Here is a 17,760-nt window from a genome sequence, read left to right on the forward strand (position 1 = left end):
GGAGATGAATGCAGCTGTGAAACTCCACTATTAATCATGTTCACCACTGGACTGGGAGTGCTTGCTTCCTTCTCTCCCTGAGTGACTTGTATTCTAGTACATAGAAACCACAACAGCTTCAAAAGATAGCAATCAAATTAAATAAGACTTTGTAAAATAAACATCTGATTAACTGTGCAAGTCTGTTGGAGGAAAGCAAAATCTAGAATAAACACAAGTTGCCCCGACAAATAATTCCCTGGTCAGAAATATTATCAGTGCAAAATATCCCCCACAAAAGAGAAGACAGAAAAATCAGGTGACGGCAGCACATTCTTATCATATAGATATCGACTTGATATCCTTTAATTGTCTTAGGCAAATAAAAATGAGGTATTATCTTCAAAACGGCAGAGACTCTGATTAGGAAATATGCACTTACTTTACCACTTATGACAAGTTTAGAAAATAGTACTATTTTATTCAGTTATTACATCAGCCTATTTAATCTGATGTCTGTCCCACTCAAGAAGGCTGCCATGGACCATTTTCCTCTTACAAAGATCCCACTCAGAATAGAGTAAAAAAAAAAAATTATTCTATCATGAGATGGATCTAAATTCTTAAGCATATTGTTAAAACAATTTTGTGTTATATATAATGGATAGAGAGGAAGAAATAACTTTTCTTAAAAAATGACACTTGAATAGTTGACCATACTTATTTTCCCTTTAGAAACCAAGTTGGCTTTTCATTGTAAAGATGCACAGAACTGTCAGCGTCCCTTATTCTAGAGCCTTAAATCCAGTATGCGCCATCTTGACTCACCATTCTCTTTCCTCAGCCTTGAAATGAACTTCTTTGGTGGGATGACGCCGACCTTCTTCTTCTGCGTGGCAATGCTGTGGAAGAGGTCTGCCAGGCACGTCAGCAGGTTTTCCTTCTTTTTTTGCTGGGCCTTGTATGCCAACACATTCTCACGGAACGGCCGGCAGAAATACAAGGCCTGAAGCACGGAGTTACAGTAGCATGTGTTTCCAAACTGCCAAAGGACAAGAGGGGTGGTTCAAGTCATTGCCTGAGGAAAGCCAGCTCTGGAACAGGAGGAGAGAAGGAGAAGGCCAGGATCCATGAACCTGCCCAGATTTCCCTGTATCAGAGCCCAGCTCACCACATGAGAAAACTGGTTAGCTAAACACCAGTGACTACCTGATCCCCAGGGAAAAGAATGAAAGGGCCTTATCTGTGATTTGCCTTTCATGGTTTCAGTTACTTGTAATCTTAATCACAGTCCAAAAATATTAAGTGGAAAATTACAGAAATAAATGACACGTCAGTTTTCAATGGTGACCCATTCGGGATTATGTGATGAAATCTCATACCGTCCTGTGCCATCCTGCCAAGACCATGAACCATCTCTCTGCCCAGTGTATCCAGGATGTATATGCTACCAGTCCATACATCATTTAGTAGCCATCTCAGTTATCAGATCAACTGTCACAGTACCACAGTGTTTGTGTTCAAGTAACCCTTATTTTACTTAATAATGGCTCCAAAGCCATCTTTAAAAAACAAGAAATGATACTGATAGTTTTATTATAGAATATTGTTTTAACTATTCTGTTGTATTAGGATATTATTATTGTTGTTGTTAACTTTGTGTAATAAATTGAACTTTATCACAGGTATACATGTATAGAAAAAAACATAGTACATATCTAGTACTATCCATGGTGTCCGGCATCTACTGGGGGTCCTGGAACATAACCCCCACAGAGAAGGGGAGACTACTACACATAATTCTAGTGCTTCTCTAACCCATAAAAATCTCTAAAATAATAAGCACTCTGCCTATGCTTAGATAAACAGTCTAATGAAACCTTCTGGTGCTTAGAAAAAGAGAAGAAAAAAATCTACATAATATGCAGACCAAGAAAAGCAGCTGGCCAGATAAAAGTTGCCACATTTACAACACATCAAAACTCTCATGACAAGGAAACTAAACCCAAATCAAAAAGAAATGAAGGAACTAGGAACCACCTGCCCAGCTGAATCAGCCTGAAATGAAGGGGGGGCTCTTTCTCCTCTTTCAAGAGTCCAGTGCCCCTGCCCATTGCCTCAGACCACAATGCCTCACTTCAGAGCAAAGGAGGCAAAAAAAATATATATATATCTCTTTAAGCCAATCTCCCATCTTCCCACCTCTTACCTTCTAAATTACCCTCCTTCATTTCTTCCAAGGAGGCAGTTGTTCCAGTACAGTATCACCCAAATCCCAGTCTCCTATAACTAGATTAGAGCCCACACAGTAATATGTTAATACCTCTTGAAGTCATGGACACTGAGCTTATGAGTACAGAGGAGACAGTCATTATCTCACTCGGTTCCCAGTGACTAAGTCCGACTCCGTGGGAGAGCACGGCTGAGACCATCACTTCAGAATTGCTCCTACACAGTGAAATAAGCAGCAAGAAAGACCCTAAGGAAGTAACAAGATTAACAGCCCAGATTGCAGACTGCAGTGGAGGACTCACTAGGGCACAGACACCTTCTCGGAACTGGCTCCGGGCTCAGTCCTCTGCCTGAGAGCGGAACACAGGCTCCGCCACACCTTCATGACATCTCCACGGGAGCTGAGATAGAACGTTCCCTATTTTTACATATTTTAATCTGCTTTACCACAATTATGTAACAGAAGATGAACCTTTTATAGAGACGCTGGAACCATCATAAATTACCACCTGAGGGATCATAAATGAAGAAAGTAACAAGTACAGAGGACACAACTCTTCCACAAACTAGAAAGGGGCCTTAATTCTTTTTTTCATTCATAGTCTGCATTTGTATTTTCCTTAGCCAGGGCAGAGTTCCCATGACTTCAATAATCATCTTCACAGAGCTAAGCAGAGGCCCGGGGAAAATGGCTAAAAAAATTGTAGTAAAATTAGAAGTCAGTATTTCACCCACACAATGCCCTATATTCTAGTGCTTTATTAATCCTTCCACCTTCTCTTCTTTCCTCTCTATTCAGTTTTTCACTTTTACCCAGACATTCTTTAATGCTTGGAGTTGTTCACTGCATCAGGGCCAAACTCCTGGGAAAGAAAAGGGGCAAAAATTTGCCAAGTGTCCACAATGTGCCTTGATCTCATCTCAGGGTCTTATACTGATCCATCCTTTTCCCAAATGGGTGTAAACTATGATCCCCATTTTACAGATGGGAAAATGCAGGTTAAGATCACATAGCTAGGGAACAGCACAGGCGGGATTCCAACACAGGTCTCCTCTGCACTGGAACCACTGTTCTTTCCATTATATCCTAGGCTGTACTTCCTTGCAGAGAATATTTCCAGTTTACCCTAATACTGACCAGACCTGGGCACTGGCAGTCTATGCACAGAGCAGTTGTTCCAGAAAACCATGTGTTTATGAATTAACACTTGATGTCACTTCAAACTTCCATCACAGAGAGAAAGGACCGGGTGAGGAAGGAAACTCACAAGGGGTGGGTAGCTCAGGAGGGGTGGGTGACACTTCCCTGCTCCTTGATTATCATCAACCTACTTAGGAAGCAGAGCCTGGAAGTCCAGCCAGATACAAGGGGCTACTGCAGAGTGCAATGGAAAGTGAGGCCAAGCAATTCTGAGCAACATGTGCTGGTTCTTCCCCACAGCTGTCCCTGTTCCTGGCACGCTACCAGGTTATATTATGAGCCAGTCACTACTGATGATCCGGTGACAGTGTCAGAACTCTGGCTATACTGATACATACAGAAACAAAGCCTGCCTGGAGAGCTCACCCCATGATAAAGGAGGACATGCAAAAGCAGATTTGGCTACAAAGGCTAATGAAATCACCATGAGATTATGTGTGCAAAGGAAATCCCTCAAAGCACGGGGAAGGGGGATGTGATTCTGACCCAATATTGTCGTAATTAAATCCTTTTTTTCTGGGACAATTCATTTAAAACTTTCAAAAAATAGATTAAAATGCCCCCCCGATTTCCAACATGTGCCACTTCTATGAACTAATGCACATTGACAATTATTTAAAAATTGGTAATGATGAAGATGGCAGCAGAGGTTGCATCAAATACTCTAAAACGTTTGATAAAAATAGTACATTTTAAATACTTACATTGACCAATCCGAAGTAGTGTTCATTGATTGGAAACTGCTCTGGACCAATGTCTTTTTCCAGAGCAGAGGCATTGGTGCCCTAAAAGAAAAAAAAAAAAATAACAAAAACTCTGTTGCATGTAAAATAGACAAGAAAACAAGAGGATACTTGAGCCGCCTACTACAGAGACAAGCATCTCCCCTGGTCAACAGGTGTCTGGGGATGTTCGCACTGAAAGGCAAGGTGTCAGAAGAAGTCGGTAGATTTGGTAGTGATGCCAGCTCTATTCTTCTTCATCCACTCAGCCCTTTTCTTTGTGGTTTCCATCATCCTCCCTCAGGAAAGGAAGTGTGAGATAGGCAAATGAGCAAACTATCACTAAGAACTTTTGAATAAAACATCATCATTCTAGACAGCTGCAGAGGCTTTAAAAAAACATGGCACGGAGAAATATATTACCACTTTCAAAGTCAATTTCTTCATTTGACAAGGATTTACTGTGCACCCACTGAGCCAGACCCTGGTCTCCGTCTAGATGTTGATAAGAGAGTGGTGAACAAAAGAGACGCGTTGCCTCATTTCATGGAGTGCCCACTTTAGTAGATGAAGACGGCCTGAGACACAAAGCAAGCAGGTTGGACAGTTTACTAGGAGTGCGGTGCACTGGAGGAGAACACTGGCAAGTGAAATAGAGAAGAAAGTAGGAAGCAGGGATGGGGACGACAGGAAGCAGTGGTGAAGGAGAGGCATACGGCAGCAGAGGGTGGACAGCTGCACCTCTAAGAAGAAAGGTCAGGGAAGGCCTTACCTAGAAGGTAATGTATCCAAAGAATATTGTGAGTAATGGAGAAATACACTTTGACACCTAACAGTTCTCAGATGCATCAAATTGGGAAGCCACGAGACACTCCAGCATGGGAATAAACAGCTACCAGTTACTCCTAGCATGTGCCAAGGACTGTGCTATTCATCCTAACAGTTATCCAACAGATTGCATTTAACAGACAAGGAACTTAAAGCTCAGAAGAGCTGAAGAATCTTTCCCAAGTCCATAGTCAATAAGTGGTAAAGCCACAGGATAAAACCAGAAGTCAGACTTGAAAGTCCCTGACCTTAAACAAATGCTGCACAGAGTGATCCTGCCTGTTAAAACACTGACTGAGCCCCACTAAGGGGCAGTCACTGGCAATGGATAATCATTACTCCCCCAGGCCTGAATGAGTCTGCTGGGATTAGGAAGTGACTAGGTTCACTCCAATAAGGTAAGTGCAGGGGCCCCTCTTTATCTGCAGAAGACTGGTCCCAGGAACCCCTACATAGATGCTTGGGTCCCTTATGTAAAATGATGTAGTATATACAGTCCACAAACATCCTTCTGTATACTTTAAACCATCTCCACTTATGATATCTAATACAACGTAAATACCATGTAGACAGTTGCTACATTGTACTGTTTAGAGAATAACAGCAAAGAAAAAGGACTGTACATGTCCAGTAAAGATGAAGTTTTCTTTTGGTATTGTTGACCTGTGGCTGACTGAGTCCATGCATGAAGAGCCCATGGATGTGAAGGGCCGGATGGAGTTTGAGGAATGGTTTGGATCAAACTCCATTTGTTCTTCCTTAACTCTGTAGCCTTCTCACATTCTCAGGCTATCACTTAAGACTTAGCTCACAGAAACTTTGGGATATAGACAGATTGGTAAAAAGACATGTTTTTTGTTGTGGTGGTGGTTGTTTGACACTAGTGATGGAACTCAGGGCGCTTAACCACTGAGCCACATCCCCCGCCCTTTTTATTTTTTATTTTGAGACAGGGTCTTGCTAAGTTGCTTAGGGCCTTGCTAAGTTGCTAAGGCTGGCTTTGAACTTGTGATCTGCCTGCGTCAGCCTCCAGAGCTGTTGGGATTACAGGCCTGCACTACTGCGCCCAGCTAAAAAGCCATGTTTTATTATCAATTTAAAATCTGCTGCTACTACTTAGTCCTAACTCAAAATTAGCACCTCTAACAGGAAGAAATGGCCAAAATGGAGGCTGAGACCTAGTAAAGATGGCCACTAGTCACCAAGAAAACATTAAATGCAAAAAAAAAAGGAGAAGAAGAAAGAAAGAAAATAGCAGCAGAAATGGCAAACTGCATCCCCCCACCCTAATATCCTGTTTCCACTTGGTTTCTAGGTCCTTCATACTGCCCCACCAAACTAAGTTCCTTCACCCATCATCTGAGACTGAGTGAGGTATGAGTTCAATGTTCATTTGTGGGTAAGGTAGTTTCAATATTTTTTATTTTATGTGTGTGTGTGTGTGTGTGTGTGTGTGTGTGAGAGAGAGAGAGAGAGAGAGAGAGAGAGAGAGAGACCAATGTAACTCTACTTACAAGGCTAAATTTTTGAAATAACATATCAAATTATGGCAGGATTTTATGGTACAGACAAAAAATCACTAAAGTTTCAGTAAAGTTACCTTTCGATCATAATTCAATGTAAATAATGTGCATTAAATATACCCATAGCCATTTTTCAAGAAAAATTAGAATATATGGCTTAGAGCCCGGGAGAAACGTCAGATACAAAAATATAGCACAAGGAGATAAATCTCATTAAATCTTTAGGAAATAAAGCAACATATTCAAGTTAATGTATGATTTTTTTGCTAGTTGTTAAGTCTTAGATTGCTTCTGCTCTTTTCTACCTATCTTGGTATTTTCCCATTTGTGAGGATGGTGACTCCTCCTAAGGGAAGAGTCCCAGGGGACAGCTCCTCTGGGACAGTATGCTGGAGCACCACCCACAGCACAGCACAGCACAGCCCAGGAAGAAAGTGAATGACAGCTGGGTGAAGCCTGGCTCTTCCCTGAGGGCAATACTGCCTCACCATCCTGCAAGTCAAGCTCATGGACTCACGCCTAACATGCAAGGGTGTGGAAAGGTGAGGAGGAGAAGCTGGCAGGGCCTGACCCTTGATGCTGACTCCAGACCCCCACACCCTCCCCCTCTTGTCAAAACATCCCCTTTTTAGAGGTGCATGCCTCCTTGTCCTTGTCTTGACTGTGGAAGACCACCCCCAACTCATGGAGATAGGTCCTAGCTGGGTCTCCCAAAGACATACCTTGGACCTGGCCACCATCCTGAAATCCTCATCTCTAGCTGCCACTGTCCACCTAAGCACAGCTCTGCACGCTGACTTTAAGTCCCATCGCGGCCACATTTATACCTCATGGAACTTTCACTCCTCTACTTTCTTATTCAGCTTCTTCCTCTTTGGGTGATGATTTCAACTGCCCTTCTAAATCCCCCGTACCCTACCCTTTGGACACACCACCCAGCAGAAAACCAATCCAGTCTGAATCTAATCATCCGCCCCTCTAAACTGATCAGCCGCACCAGAGCGCATAGACCCCATGGTCCCCCGCGTGCCCCAGGCCCCACACTGCTCTCCTGCACTCACTCTCCACTCCACAATGACAATTTCCAACTTTCCCCATGGTTCTCAGAACTTCAGCGTCCCCTTGACTCCTCTCAACAGAAAAAAAAAAAGAAACAACATATTTTTTAACCAGCAGATAGGGACTCCCTTGAGACTCACCATCCCACATGCTCTCATTGACAGTGGCGATGTGTCTCTTGCCCAAGGTTCTCTCCTTTTCATTCAGGTCTATCTCATCAGAATTTAAACGCCCTTCATCATCTCCCACATCAATGCCTTTTGCAGTTACCACCTCATTCTCACTCCTCCTTCAGCACCCAACCTCTTTACACAACTGTCCCTTCTGAAGTACATGCAGATAAACCAGAGGGTTGCTAAGATTTGTGAGTGGGGAGATGGCGGGGGTGGGGTGGGGATAAAGTCGTGTTGTGATGGGTCTTGGGGGAGTTCACCACTTTTATAGTAGAGCCATGCATTGCTTAAACACGGGGACATGTCCTGAGTAATACAGCATTTCACAAGTTCCTTGTGGGAACACCAGAGTGCACTCACCCAAGTCTAGATGGTACCACCTACTGCACACCTGGCCATATGATATATACACATGGAATAGCCTATTGCTCCAAGGGTCATGATGAGCAAAACATCATGAGTGTCAATCAAGCACAAGAGAAAATGGTGCATTCAAGAGACATGGTAAGGGGCTAAGGATGTGGCTCAATGTAAGGAGTGCTTGCCTAGTATGCATGAGCCCCTGGGTCTGATTCCCAGCATGGAGGGTAGGGGGGGAAACAGTAAACGTGAAACATCTGAGGCTGCTGCCAATGCAACACAGCACACTGTTTAACAGTCAACCTTGTTTTTTATATATAAATAGGAGTGCACTTTAAAATAACAATAAAAAATAATATAGTAAATACATAAACCAGTAATGTAGTTGTTTATTGTCAAGTACTTTGTATATAACTGAACGTGCTATACAGTCATATGATTGGCAATAAGTTTGTTTCCATCTGCACCACCACAAACATGAGTGTGTGGCACGCCATCCCACTGTTACAACCACAACATCACCAAGCGGTAGGGATTTTCCAGCTCCACTACAATCTACTACCACTGTCATATCTGTAGCCCACTGTTGACCTAAACAACAGGCAGGACATGTAGTCAAGCAGGACACGGCTGAACAGATACAGGTAAAATAGTGGCCCCCCCATAAATGATAAATACATTGCTTTCCATGACAAAGGAAAATTTAGATGGTATTAATGAGCTAATCATCCGACCTTAAAAAGGGGAGAATGCCCAGGACAATCCAGGTGGGTTCAGTGTGATCACAACTGTCCTTCAAGGTGGGAAGCCGAGCAGAACAGATCAGTGATACAAAGTGTGAGGGCTCAATTTGCCTTTGTGAGCTTTGGAGATGGAGGAAGGGCCAGAGACAAGGCAGGCAGACAGCTCCTAGAAGAGGTGAGAAAAACAATCTCCACGAGAGCTTCCGGGGAGAGTGCCGCCCTGCACCCGCTTACTCTAGCCCAGTGAGATCCATTTTGGATTTCTGACCTCCAGAACTATAAGATAGTACATGTGTACTGTTTAAACCACTAAGATCAAGTCATTGGCTACAGTGGCATAGGGAATTAATATGGCAAGTTTGAGTTTTAAAATCTTCTGTAAGACTTGTCTCTATGTCCTCACCTTCAGCTTTCCCTCCAAAGACCCCCTTCTCAATTCTACCCCGACTTCATCCCTGATGAGCTCCAGAGGTTGCAGATTCCAACAGGGCACTTTTAAATGGCTGGCTCCACCCTGGGACAGTCTGAGGCCCTCCTTCCTTTTGTGCCTCTCTCTCCAGGGTCCAGGAAGTAACCACATACATGAATTCAAACAGCAACTGCACACCACCATTTCCAACTCTCTCTGCATCCTGGAAACTTCCTGTCTGAGCTCCAGAATGGACAAACAAATACAGGCCTTCCCATGTGCCCATAAGGCCTCAACATCCTTCTACCCAACCTGGATTTCTCCTCCTTCTGGTGTTTTCCCACCTAGTAAATGACAGCACTTTCCTCCTCTTGGCTCGTGCCAGAAACCACAGGGTCACACTGGGCATAGCTTGCTGCACTCTACACCCCCATTATAGTGCCCAATGGTTCAATCTACACCCTCTGGACCAAGCTGCCAGGTTCTCTCATCTGAATTACAGCCCCTCCTACAAAGCCCCCAATCTCCACCTTACTCATCTCTAACCCCACTATCAAAACTGTGGCAAAAGTGCTCTTTTTAATTGCACATCTGCTTTGGAGTCCTCCAGCGACTTACACTGCAGTCACCATCCTCATCTTGCCACTCATTCTCCGGTATACTTAGGGGGATTTGTTTGTTTGTTCTTGTCCCCCGCACCGACACTGGGAATTGAACTCAGGGGTGCTCTACCACTGAGCTATTATCTCCAGCTCTTTTTTTTAGTTCTTATTTTGAGATGGTGTCTCGCCAAGTTACTGGGGCTAGGCTTGAACTTGCCATCCTCCTGCCTCTGACTCCAAGTTGCTGGGATCACAGGCATGAGCCATCACACACACCCCCATATCCACTATCTAGTCCAGTGGCTGCCTTTCAGTCCTGGATACCTCTAGTTCCTTCCCACATATCACCTAAGTGCCCTTCCCCTGCCTGAATCCTACCATCCTGAAAAATCCTACCAATCTGGTTTAAAGACCAGCTCCTCAGGGAATTCTTCCCAGACCACCCCTACATTGTTAGTCCCTCTAATGCAAACAGAGCAATGATGCTTTCCTCAGACATCCACATTCCATCCCCAGGACCTAGGACAATCCTGCCTTATGTGGCAAGAGGGACTTTACAGATTTGATTAAGGATCTTGAGATGGAAACGTTACCCTGGATTTTCCGGTTGGGCCCAGCATGAACACAAGTACCCTCGTAGGAAGGAGGCAGGAGTAGATAAGGAGTCAGTGAGGAGAGGTAACTGTGGAATCAGAGGTCAGACAGAGACTGAAGATGTTACACTGCTGGCCTCAGAGATGGAAGAAGAGGCCATGAGCCAAGGAATGCAAGGGGCCAGTCGAAACTGGAAAAGAGAAGGAAGCAGATTCTCCCTAGAGCCATCCTAGGGAGATGCATAACCCAGCCAACTTCTGACCTCCAGAAATCTAAGATAACCAAGTTGTGTCTTTTTAAGCTACTAAGTTTATTTAATTAATAGAAAATTAATTACCTCCTCCCCAATCTCGACTGACTCTTCACAGCATCCTATGTGACTACCTTACACATTCCAGTTGTTATTAGTATAATTATTAACATCTGCCCTGTCCCCTAAGCTATACCTCAAAGAAGCAAAGACCGTCTCTGACCTGCCCAATACTGCATTTCCAGCAGCAAGCACATAGTAGGCCCACAATAAGAGCAGATGAGCTGTTGGATAAACACACAGGTGGGGATGGCTGAGGCTAAGCAGCTACCATGAGCATGACAACTTGGACATAGGTGTGTGTGCTCTCCCTCTGTACCATTCCATGAGGCATCAGTGGTACCCTCTATCACTTCTCCATTCTCCCTTCCCTTTCCAGGAACTGGTTTCTAGGATACAGAACATGACTGATATTGACATTTGGAATCAAACTCTTGCCTTACTTGCTAGTATTTTTCTTTGGTAAATTAAATCTTTTTACATTTTTAACATATTCAGAAATTAAATGTGAATGTCTTCATGATAAGATGACTGGATGGGGAATATCTCAAGAAATGATGATGGTGGTCAGAGCTTAAAGAGTAAATAGGCAGTCAGTATCCATTAGTTTTAACTGACCATGGCCCCTTCCTTTTGAGCTCTCCCACCATCTTGACGGCTGCTTTTGGTTGGGGGCGTGGCCAACAAAAAAGGGAAAAAAAAAAAGACGAAAAAGTCTCTGGAGTCGATCAACTCTCGGCTCCAACTTGTTATGAAAAGTGGAAAGTATGTACTGGGGTACAAGCAAACTCTGAAGATGATCAGACAGGGCAAAGCGAAATTGGTTATCCTCGCCAACAACTGTCCAGCTTTGAAGTAATCTGACATAGAGTACTATGCCATGTTGGCCAAAACTAGTGTCCATCACTACAGTGGCAATAATATTGAATTGGGCACAGCATGTGGAAAATACTACAGAGTGTGCACACATTGATCCAGGTGATTCTGATATCATTAGAAGCATGCCAGAACAGACTGGTGAAAAGTAAAACATGTAAAATTTTTCTTTAATAAAACTTGGCAGAGCATGTTTTAAAAACACTGCATTCATTTTGGTTAAAAAAATAAATACATAAATGACCATGTCCTTCAACTCTTCAATTCTACTTCTATTTATTCTGCATATACACTCACAGAGGTGGGAAGAGACACAGACTGTAACAAAGACCCAAATAATGTAAGGGTGGCTTCAATGAGACAGGTATCTGTCTCTTTCATGCAAATGTTTAAGAGAATGTGGTGCCGGGGACCTGGGTTCCTCTTATCTTGTTGCTCTGACATCCTCCGGAGTCAGCTTCTAGCTTTTGGAACCAAGAAGGCTGCTCCAGCCTCTACCACCAGACGACCTCTGCCAGGAGGGAGCAGACCTCTCCTTCCCTTTCAAGGATGCTCCTGGGTGCTGCACACATCACCTTTGCTCACACCTCGCTGGCCAGAATCTAATCTAGTCGCATGGCCGCACCTAGGGCAAGTGAACCTGGCAAAGGTTGTCTGTACTTAAGACCTATGACCAGTTAAAATGTCTGTTACCCCAAGCTGGGGTCGTGCTCGGTGGTAGAGTGCTTGCCTGGCATGTGTGAGGCACTGGCTTCCATTCTCAGCACCACATATAAATAAATGAACAGAATAAAAGCCCACCAATGTCTAAAAAAAAATTTTTTTAAATCTCTGTTATACTAGAAATGAAAAATGGATGTTGAGGGGACGATCAGCAGTCAACATGTCAGACAGTCCTTGTAGAAAGGTCTGTAACAGAAAAAAATGAGAAGTAACTTGCACCGGTTAAATAATTACAGTGATTCATGTGATGGAATCCCATGTAGGTATTTTGAAAAGTTAAGTGGCTCTCTATGTACTGCTGTGAAAATCTGTCCAAGCTGCAGTGATGACCATGGTATAGAGTAACAATGTACACAGGACAATCCAGAAAATGTCATTCGTTCAATCAGCAGTGCTCTGAGCCCTCTTTGTGCCAGTACTATTCTATAAGTGGAACACAGGTGAACACAACAGACCAGACCACCGTTTTCAACACCTGCATCTAATGACAATTCCCCCCCAAAGAACACTTGAGAAACTGTTCATTTTGTTTGTGATTCTTTTTGTGTGTGAGAGGTATTTTTTGTTTTCGTGTTTTGGAGACAGGGTCTTCCTTTTGCCCAGGCTGCCTTAAAACTCCTGATCTCAAGTGATCCTCCTCCCTCAGCCTCCTGAGCAGATGGGACTACAGATGGGACTACACTTGAGACAGGATTACCAATAGCCTTCAGTGTCAGAGAGTGAGGCAGGGAGATGAGCAGGTCACAAAGGGGCTTTCCTTTTTATCATCTCAATGTTTTATACTTTTTACTGTGAGCATGTATTATTTTTGTACCAATTTTTTTTTTTTTTTTTTTTAAATTTAGAAAACCAATGCCCTGTAGACCAGTTACCTAAGGCTCACAGCCCGAGTCTAGGGTTGCATTTGCTCTTCGGTTTCTTGCTGGTATTTATTTGCCTTTGACTTCACTCACCTCACCGCTCTTTGGAGTTAGTTTCCTGGCTGACAGCTCAAGTTGCTGATATCCAGCCTGCCTGTTCCAAAGGGCAGCAGAAGGAATAAGGCGAAACTGGGAATATCATCCCACTACACAAACTGCACAGTGCATTAGGGACCCAGAAGCTGCATCCTATTGCCGCTTCTAGCACAATGGCACCGAAGGCCAATGGGAGGCCCTGAAAAGTGATTGTTCTGTGATCAGATGTTGAACAAAGAACAGACCTGTGGGGGTAAATCATAGGGTCTGGAATTACAAGAAGCAAAATTTGTATTTCCATCAGTTAAAAAAAAAAAAAAAGTGGTAACCTTTGAAAAACAATTGCAGCCAACTTTATTAAAAATAGAATCTGAGCTGGGACAAGTTCCAACAAGACGACTATAATGTTAGCTTTTCAAAGCACCTCTGAAAGCGATTCTGTGTGCCAAGGGTGCTACGAACACACAAAAGAAACAACAACAAAGACCCAGGAAGGATGAGTCACAATGCACCCGGTGGGGACTCAAAGCAATTTCTTCGTAAAACAATTTTTAAAAGCAACTTATAAGGAAAACAAGTTAGAATTTTTTTCCTTGGGGGGCAAAATGAAGAAAGAGTCTTGCCCAGGAGAAGAAAATAATAGGAACAATGGCACATCAAGGTCTGTAAAAACCAGAGAGATCACAGCCACAGCACAAGGGGGCCTACAATACAACAAAAAAGCACTAAGATCCCTGGAGATCAGCTAGTTCACCTCGCAGGTAATAACACCGTGGCCCAGACAGGTAACCTTTCCCGCCCAAGATCTCCCCAAGGCACCTCCTGCATCTGCTTCTCAAGGCATTAAATCTCTTGGTCACATTTACATCAAGTAGAGAGGAGACCCAAGAAAGGCCAAAGACAACACATAAAGATGACACCTATGTACAGAGAACAAGTCATTAGTTACACAGCAGGAATCAAACAAATGACATGAATGGTGAAGGCTGATGCAAAAACCACGTTTTTTAGGTCTATGTTCAAAAAACTCCTCATCAACTACATTTTCAAAGTACAATAATACATAAAGGACTAGTGCAAAAGGACATGTGTTCCTGGATTTGTCATGGCAAAAGTCTCTCTACAGCCTCATGGAGAACGTGAAGCACAAAGGAAGCGATGCAGCCCAAGGTATGGGGATGAGCAAGGAGCCACCTCCCGGGGCTCAAAGATGGGAAGGAGGAAAGAAGCCCTGGAGCCTCAGATGTAATTAATAACAACAGAGGACTCATAAACAGCAGGTGCTGTGTCCCATCACTTTTCTAAGTAATTTCTGCATATTTTACTCATTTTAATCCTCACACCAATCCTCTGAGGTCCATGCCATTATTGTCCCTAAGGTAGCAGAATACAACAGTTACTAATACGGCATTATGTAAAAATGTGGATGTGTAACCGATGTGATTCTGCAACCTGTATTTGGGGTAAAAATGGGAGTTCATAACCCACTTGAATCTAATGTATGAAATATGATATGTCAAGAGCTTTGTAATGTTTTGAACAACCAATAAAAAAAAGGAAATAAATAAATAAATAAAGGTAAGAACACAGAGGACAGGGAAAATAGGCAACCTTATTCTGGCTTATGTAGCTAATAAATAGTGGAACCACGCTGGAACTCATACAGACTGGCTGCAGAGTGTGCCCCCGACCACCACACAACACTGCCTGTCAAGATGTCAAGTGTCTCCTTGCGACTACAAAACTATGAGTACTAAAGCTGGTGGTAGGTGAGATATTGTATCAGGAGGAGTTGGGTTTTTTTTTTTTTTTCATAATCATTTCAAAGGCTGTGAGTTTTTAACCAAGCAAACAAGAAAAGAAAGTAATGTTAAGTTTTAAGAGTCTTTTGCTAAGAAGCAAAAATAACTCTAAGGAGTAAGCCATTATACATCTAGTAACGGAATTCAGAGCAGCCTTGATTACCTAACTTCTAAATTCTTGTATAGAAACTGACAATAATAAAATAAAAACAATGGGACAACAGAGAGAGGAAGACGTTAGTAGGCAGAACAAATTATGTTATCATTTCAATATAGTTCACCTCTATCACTGGGATCACTGGGGGTCAGAGGGCAGAGAAGGAAAGAATTGGCATAAGTTATAAGAGGAAAAACATACTGTCTTCTTTTATCCAAAGGAAGCTGCAAAGTATCTGAAATGCCTTCAAAAGATACAAATACAGACTCTAACGCTGAGTCTCTTGGTTCAAACTATCTAGGCCAGGGTCCCTGCCCCTCAGAGCAGATCCCTATGTGGAGGACTCTCCCTCTCCAGCTGTCTCTTTCTCACCGTGTGCCTTCAATGTCACTTCTTCCCTGACCCTTCCCTCTCACGGAATGTGGCCTGCCCCTTCACAGCACTTATCACAATTGGTAACAGCATAATTGTTTGTGATTATTTAACATCTGTCTTCTCACTCAACCACAGATCTGCAAATTACAGCCCACAGGTCAGATGTGACCCGCTGTTTTTGGACATCAAGTTTCACTGGAACCCAGCCATGATCATTCATTTACCATTGTAACTGCTTTCACAATACAACAGAAGAATGGCATGGTTGTGACAGAGATGTTTTGGCCCACGAAACACAAAATGTTCACTCTCTAGCCCTTTGTAGACAAGCTGGCCACCCCCACAGTAGACCATAGGCTCTATAATCCTTACAGAGTCCTCATAGGCTATTATATCTGACTCAGTTGCCAGCACCTCCTAAGTGCCTTGCGTGCAGAAAAAACTTGATGAAGTTGCTGACTGAAAAAACTCAGGAAACAGGAAAGATAAGCAGTCATTATTCAGAGAACTTCACATCTATATATTCGTTTAATCCCACTAACCCAAGGCAGATTATCTCCCCATTCTACACACGGAAAATGGACGGAAGCTGTGGAGCCCACGCAGCCACTTAAAGCAGGGCTGGGATTCAAACACAGGTGGCCCAGATCCAGACTCTGAGCTCTCCACCACACGTCAGGAGAGAGGATGGTTTCATTCACAATTTTAGCCATTCCTTAGCTGCAGGTGCAGAGCCCTGGGCAGAGAGCCAGGACTGGTTCTGAGCACTTAACCTTTGGCAGCTGGTTGCCACATATTACCTAACCACTGGCACACCCCAGTGTAGTTATGGATGCCCGTCTTGCTGAGTTACCAGACAGATCACTTCAGAGTGTCCTACAGAGCAATCCTGAACATAACCCATCCTGCCTGCCAAGTCACTTATGTGGACGCACCATCCCCACTTCATAGGTGAGGGGCAAGGAGGTCAATGGAGTTAAGTAATTTGCCAAGGTCAAGTGCTAGCATGAGACAGAGATTACTAGTCACTGCGACTCTACAACCCTAATTCCTGACTGAATGGCAGTTCTTCTCCAGGCTTTAACAGGGGACCAGTTCCACAAGATGGTAAAGGGTATTTCATTCTGCATCATGACAACATGCATTTCCACCCTTTATGACACTGGATGGAGAAAAATGACTCAGGAAAAAAGCCTCCACATGACTTGATAACTGTAACATGGAAGCTAAACATCTGCTAATGAAGAAGGCTGACCCAGGGATACTGATGACATAATGGTGCAACATCATTATAGCAAGAAACAGTGTGGACCTGCTACAGGCTCTGTCTACTGTGACCCCTCTCCACGAATTTAGAGATAGTACCGTGAAGTCCTTAGAGAGGTCAACTTCAACTTAAAACAGAACAAAGACTCACTCCCCTGGGCCCATGTCTGGTTTCTTTCTTTCTTTCTTTTAATACCAGGGATTGAACTCAGGGACACTTAAACACTGAGCCACATGCCCAGCCTTTTTTATTTTTTATTTTGAGACACGGTCTAGCAAAATTGCTGAGGCTGGTACTGAACTTGCAATTCTCCCGCCTCAGCCTGACTAGAGTTGCTGGGATTACAGGCATGCGCCACAGCCCCCAGCTCCCATGTCTATTTTCTAGCTGAGGGTGGAGAAGGAGGAAAGACTCAGTGTGCCAGAAGCAAGAACTCATTCTGTGCCCAATATTTCACAAAGTTACCAAGAAGCCTTCTCCATAAGCTTGTCCCTTAAGCTCCTGCTTTACCCAGAGGTTCTCTTCCCTTTACTTTCTAGAAAGGTCATGTGTAGGGCATGGGATCCTGACAAAACCCCTGGTTAAAAAAAAAAAAAAAACACAGTGCTGTGCATTTTCCTAAAGTATTTCACCCTCCTCATCCCATACTCCAGGCCCTCATCTGAGCTGAGGTCTTCATCAATAAAAACCCCAAATCCAGCTCCCACTCATACAGCTTCCCCTCATAGAGCTCCCCCCTGCCCCCATAACATAGGGAGAACTAACAGACTCACTGTGCCTGAAAGTGTTTGATGGCAACCCTGTCCTGGGAGCCACGCCTGTCTGGATCAGTATCACACCCTCAGAGATATTTTAATCCAATATAACAA

At 43.5% G+C, this 17,760-nt stretch overlaps 1 protein-coding gene and 1 pseudogene across 3 annotated transcripts in view; one reads left to right on the plus strand and one right to left on the minus strand.

Moving 5' to 3' along the window:
* Window positions 1-17,760, minus strand: part of Usp46 (ubiquitin specific peptidase 46) — a 112,957-nt gene that overhangs the window by 82,441 nt on the left and 12,756 nt on the right. For all 3 annotated transcript variants that reach the window (XR_013092159.1, XM_076864591.2, XM_076864590.1), the window contains exons 2-3: window positions 4,117-4,197; window positions 808-1,021 (exon numbers count right to left, since the gene is read on the minus strand). Coding sequence is in view for 2 of the 3 variants with exons in the window: in XM_076864591.2 (XP_076720706.2) it covers window positions 808-1,021; window positions 4,117-4,197 (295 nt within the window). In the remaining variant the exon portion in view is untranslated. The remainder of the gene's footprint in view (window positions 1-807; window positions 1,022-4,116; window positions 4,198-17,760) is intronic.
* LOC143406376 (large ribosomal subunit protein eL30 pseudogene) lies at window positions 5,599-11,794 on the plus strand (annotated as a pseudogene).

The sequence above is a fragment of the Callospermophilus lateralis genome, chromosome 8 (genome assembly GCF_048772815.1).
Source record: "Callospermophilus lateralis isolate mCalLat2 chromosome 8, mCalLat2.hap1, whole genome shotgun sequence".
Lineage (NCBI taxonomy): Eukaryota > Metazoa > Chordata > Mammalia > Rodentia > Sciuridae > Callospermophilus > Callospermophilus lateralis.